Source organism: Benincasa hispida, chromosome 1, assembly GCF_009727055.1.
Source record: "Benincasa hispida cultivar B227 chromosome 1, ASM972705v1, whole genome shotgun sequence".
Lineage (NCBI taxonomy): Eukaryota > Viridiplantae > Streptophyta > Magnoliopsida > Cucurbitales > Cucurbitaceae > Benincasa > Benincasa hispida.
In genome coordinates this window covers 79,155,828-79,160,482 of record NC_052349.1, presented here as the reverse complement: position 1 = coordinate 79,160,482, position 4,655 = coordinate 79,155,828, and the positions used below count along the sequence as shown (strand labels likewise).

General features: G+C 35.9%; 1 protein-coding gene across 1 annotated transcript; it reads left to right on the top strand.

The window, feature by feature from the left end:
• The first annotated feature begins 2,636 nt into the window (after positions 1–2,636).
• Positions 2,637–4,205, top strand: LOC120072222 (epidermis-specific secreted glycoprotein EP1-like). The gene has a single exon (XM_039024639.1). It carries the CDS (start codon positions 2,720–2,722, stop codon positions 4,037–4,039), a length of 1,320 nt encoding a protein of 439 aa, XP_038880567.1. The 5' UTR covers positions 2,637–2,719; the 3' UTR covers positions 4,040–4,205.
• Positions 4,206–4,655: the final 450 nt, after the last annotated feature.

The following is a 4,655-nucleotide window of genomic DNA, read 5'->3' as shown; positions in this document are numbered from 1 at the left end:
AACGCTATGGATGTAGCCCGCTTTGTAGAATAGTTACAAGTGTTGTAACTTGCTATAAATGGTCTAATCTTAATCATTCGTGTGGGGACATGCGAGCGGGGGCGTCCTATACAAAGAGTTTGTATAAGACCTGATCACGAAGTGTTAACGTCTCATTATATAACGTCGTTCATAACAAAGACTTCACTTTACTAGGATGACCATGGGTAACATGACCTCAATCCTGAGTGAGTTGGGAACTCCTGCCATTGAGGGCAGTTCTTTGATTTGCATGGGTGCGAGTGGCCAGGTCGCCAACTCAAACCTACCACTTAGGGGATTCGTCTGATTTGAGAGCTGGGAACTCGGCTACACAAGATGGAATTCACTCCTTCCCCGAAGCAGAGGTAAGTAGTTATACACATCTAGATGTGTATAAGAGACAGGCTTACACGTGCGTGCCATCTACCAAACTCTCGCTTACCTTTTTCCTAAACGATCGCCTACCTTTTCCTACACGATCATGTACCTCACCTAAACGATCAAGCACTTTGTCTATACGATAGACTCTGTCTCTTATACACATCTAGATGTGTATAAGAGACAGGCTAAACCTACACGATCATGTACCTCACCTAAACGATCAAGCACCTTGTCTATACGATAGACGCGGCTTTCTCCCACTTGCTTGATCGTTGTATACGATCTCTTTTCCTCCTCCCCTCTACCAAATCCGAACAAAACCCACTTTTGGATTCTCACTCCGAGAATACTAAAGGTTCCAAGTGGTGGTGTCGTCCCCATTTTTTTCTATTCATGTGAAGTCCGTTCGTGGTAGACAATCGGGTGTTGCTGAACGATAGCTTGTCATTCCAGCGAGAGCGAGAGTGTCCGTTTGTGGAGAGAGCGAGATTTCTACTTAAGAGAGTCTTCAACTGGTATGTTTACTTGTTCTCATGTTTATTTATCTCTAAGCATGTCGGTAATTTAGTAGTTTGATGCATATCTGTTTGTTTGAATGTAAATGTGAAAATTCTGTCACAATACTTTTGGAAAGATCTGCTTCCGCTCAGAGGTACTCTTGTATAAGAGTTCCTTAAAAAATAAAGTTTGTCTCTTTGATCATGATTTATCTCTTAGAGGTATAAGTTTATTTTATTAATTTTGATGCATGATTAATTTAAAACAAGTAAAATTGAGTATATTCTACTTATTGGATTTTTATATATCTTTTATGGTGTATATCTTACAGCATTATGACGCAAATGGCCAAAGATGAAGACCAATCCAAGCTTCTACCAGCGCTTTTTGTAAGATATGTCGATGTTTTTTTGCATTGGCAGATAGTAAAATTCTTGTAGTGTTTACAGAAAATTTTGTGATTATTGTTGTTTGTTCATTTTATCTTACTACAAATTTTGGTTCTGATTTTAATTTTAATGTTGGTGATATTTCTTTCGAAGGAATTATAATTGTTGACAAAGAACTATTTATGAGGGCTTTAAAATCTTTGAAAATAGCATTACAAGCCTTTCAAAATAATGAAAACTTTGGAAAAATCATTTGACAATAAATAATTATCAATAAACTATTTGCCAATTATGGAAGACATGTGACCTTTGTAAAATAATTTCGAAGATTAAAATGAACCTTTGAAAATTAGTAATATTCGAAAGTTACTAAACATTTGAAAAAGTTTTTTTTCAACACGATCACACTTTTTGAAGGTTAAGTTAACCTTTGAAAAAATATGTATCAAAGGTTTATTAAAAGTTTTTTTTTAAAAGTTGTGACCTTCCAAAATGATCAACTTTCTTGTGGTCAAACTATTATTGTATTTATTATAGGCATTCAAATAAGAGATTTTTACGCATATAATCAAAATAAACAAGTTAAATTGCACTCTAAACTTTCCTATTTTTACATGAATAGTTTATTACAATTGCTATTTATCTATTTATTATGATAATTACATATCAAGTTTGATTTTGGAAGTTGTTATTGTCTAAACCTCATGCTTAAAAATCATTAACTTGTCTATTAATCTTAACAATAATATAATATAATATGTTCTAAAGAAAAAAAAAACACATGCACACATAACAAGTGATAAAATTACATTCTGTTGTATAAACTTTGAAATTTATAATATTTTAGTATTCAAACCTTCCAAATGGGTTTATTCTATAAACTCTAATTCTATCTCATCACAAATCTAATACACGTCTCCATTTAATATTATTTATCTCAATACTCCTTTTGTTAAGTTCATACAATTCTAAAGACTTACATACCAAATATTTATGCCTATTCAAAGCGCATCATTACAAATAACAGGATAACAAAAAAAAAAAATGTTTAATATATTTTTTATTTTTTTAAGAATAAAAGGCCAAACTAAATAATTTTTCTTAAATACGGTTTAGAATAAAGGGATTTAAACTACATAACTTTTTTTTTATTATTAAAGTAGACATATTTAATGTTACAAATAAAATGTAATAAATCTAAAGGTTGAAGACGATTGATGAGATTCATTTAGCCAGCCAACCATGACTTTCTTCAATGTTCAAAGAATGTGCGGGTTCCGCGAAAAAAAAAGAACAGCTACAGCCCAAACAGCACTCAAAATCAAATACATTAATAAACTTTTTCAGCTTCTATAAATAAAGATCATCTTCTTCCTCCCATCATCATCTAGTCTTCTTCGAATTACAGAAAAGCAGAGTTTCTTCTAAACATGAGACCTCCATTGTTGACGCCTCTTCTGCTCTCTTTCCTCTTCTTCTTCATTTCCCTCTCCCTTGCTCTCGTTCCTCCCAACGAGACCTTCAGGTTCGTCAATGAAGGCGACTTCGGCGTTTTCATCGTCGAGTATGACGCAACTTACAGACCCCTGAGCATCAGCAACTCGCCATTTCAGCTCATGTTCTACAACACGACGCCGAATGCATATACGCTCGCTCTTCGAATGGCGATTCTCCGCTCTGAATCTGCAATGCGGTGGGTTTGGGAAGCCAATCGCGGCCATCCGGTTCGCGAAAATGCCACATTCTCTCTCGGTGCCGACGGAAACCTAGTTCTCGCCGAATCTGACGGCACCGTCGTATGGCAATCGAACACCGCCAACAAAGGCGTCGTCAGATTGGAATTGCTCCCGAACGGTAACATGGTGCTCCTCGACTCCAACGGCAAATTCGTTTGGCAGAGCTTCGATTCGCCCACGGATACACTCCTTGTCGGCCAATCGCTCCGTCTCGGCGGCGCAATGAAGCTAGTAAGCCGCGCATCGGAGAAATCGAACGTGAATGGACCTTACAGTTTCGTGATGGAAAGAAAAGCCCTAGCTCTGTACTACAAAAGCCCGAATTCTCCAAAACCAATGCGCTACTTCGCATCCTCGAATTGGTTCACAATCCAAAAAGGCACTCTCTCAAGAGTCACTCTCAACGCCGAAGTAGAACCAGACCAAGGATTCGCCACCGAATTGAACTTGAACTACGAAGTCGCAGGATCGACGGAGACCGGCGGCACAATTCTGACACGGCCAAAATACAATAGCACATTAACATTCCTCCGATTAGGAATCGACGGCAACGTCAGGCTGTTCACATACAACGACAAAGTGGATTGGGGCCCGTCGGAGATTTCGTTCACGCTCTTCGATAGGGAATCGAATACGGAGAACGAATGCCAGTGGCCGGAGAGATGCGGGCAGTTGGGGGTGTGTGAGGAGAACCAGTGCGTGGCCTGCCCGACGGAGAAGGGGCTGCTGGGATGGAGCAAGATGTGTATGGCGAAGAAGGTAAGTTCATGTGATCCTAAAAGCTTCCATTACTATAAACTTGAAGGTGTGGATCATTTTTTGACTAAGTATAACAAAGGAGAAGGGCCAATGGGACAGAAGGAGTGCGAGAAAAAGTGCAATTTGGATTGTAAGTGTTTGGGTTATTTTTACCAAACCAGAGGCTCACTTTGTTGGGTTGCAAATGAGTTGAAGACTTTGATCAAAGTTGATAATTCCACTCATTTGGGATTCATCAAAACACCCAATATGTAGACTTTAATAATATTAGGCTCTTCTTTCTTTCTATGTAATTTCTGAATATGTGTGTCTTAAAATGTTTGTGTAATAATGGTAAAAATAAAATTGTTCGCGTAACCTTTTTTCTTTTTGCTTAGGTGAAATTTTGGAATAGTATTTATGTTGCATCCTTTCTTACAAATTTTTATCATTAGTTTTAATGTGATATTTTTTTTTTGTTGAATGATTCATCACCAATAGAGAAGTAGAAATTTAAATCTATATGTGTTTTTATGGTATGAGAATTTGAGCGCCGTTTTAGTTTGTGTTTAGGGAACAAGAAAATAATAACTATGATGTTAATAGACTAAGAAATTAAGTATTCAATTTTTCTCGTTCACACTTGTCAAAGTAAAAAAAATAAGTAATTTGAATAGTTAACTTAATTATTATCAAATAATTATAAATATATATGTATATTTACTATGATAATTATAAAATACTTTTTTAAATAGTAATGTATAGCCAATATTTAATCTAAATATTGATTTATTAATAAACATTAAAAGATTAAATTAAATTAAATTAAATATTTGTAAATAGATCTTTTTTGTTCAATAATTCCGGGAGTGAGTTATTCTAACTTTGACAT

What these genes read in the sequence shown, in the direction of transcription:
- LOC120072222 (XM_039024639.1), top strand. Translation starts at nt 2,720, where the DNA reads ATGAGACCTCCATTGTTGACGCCTCTTCTGCTCTCTTTCCTCTTCTTC.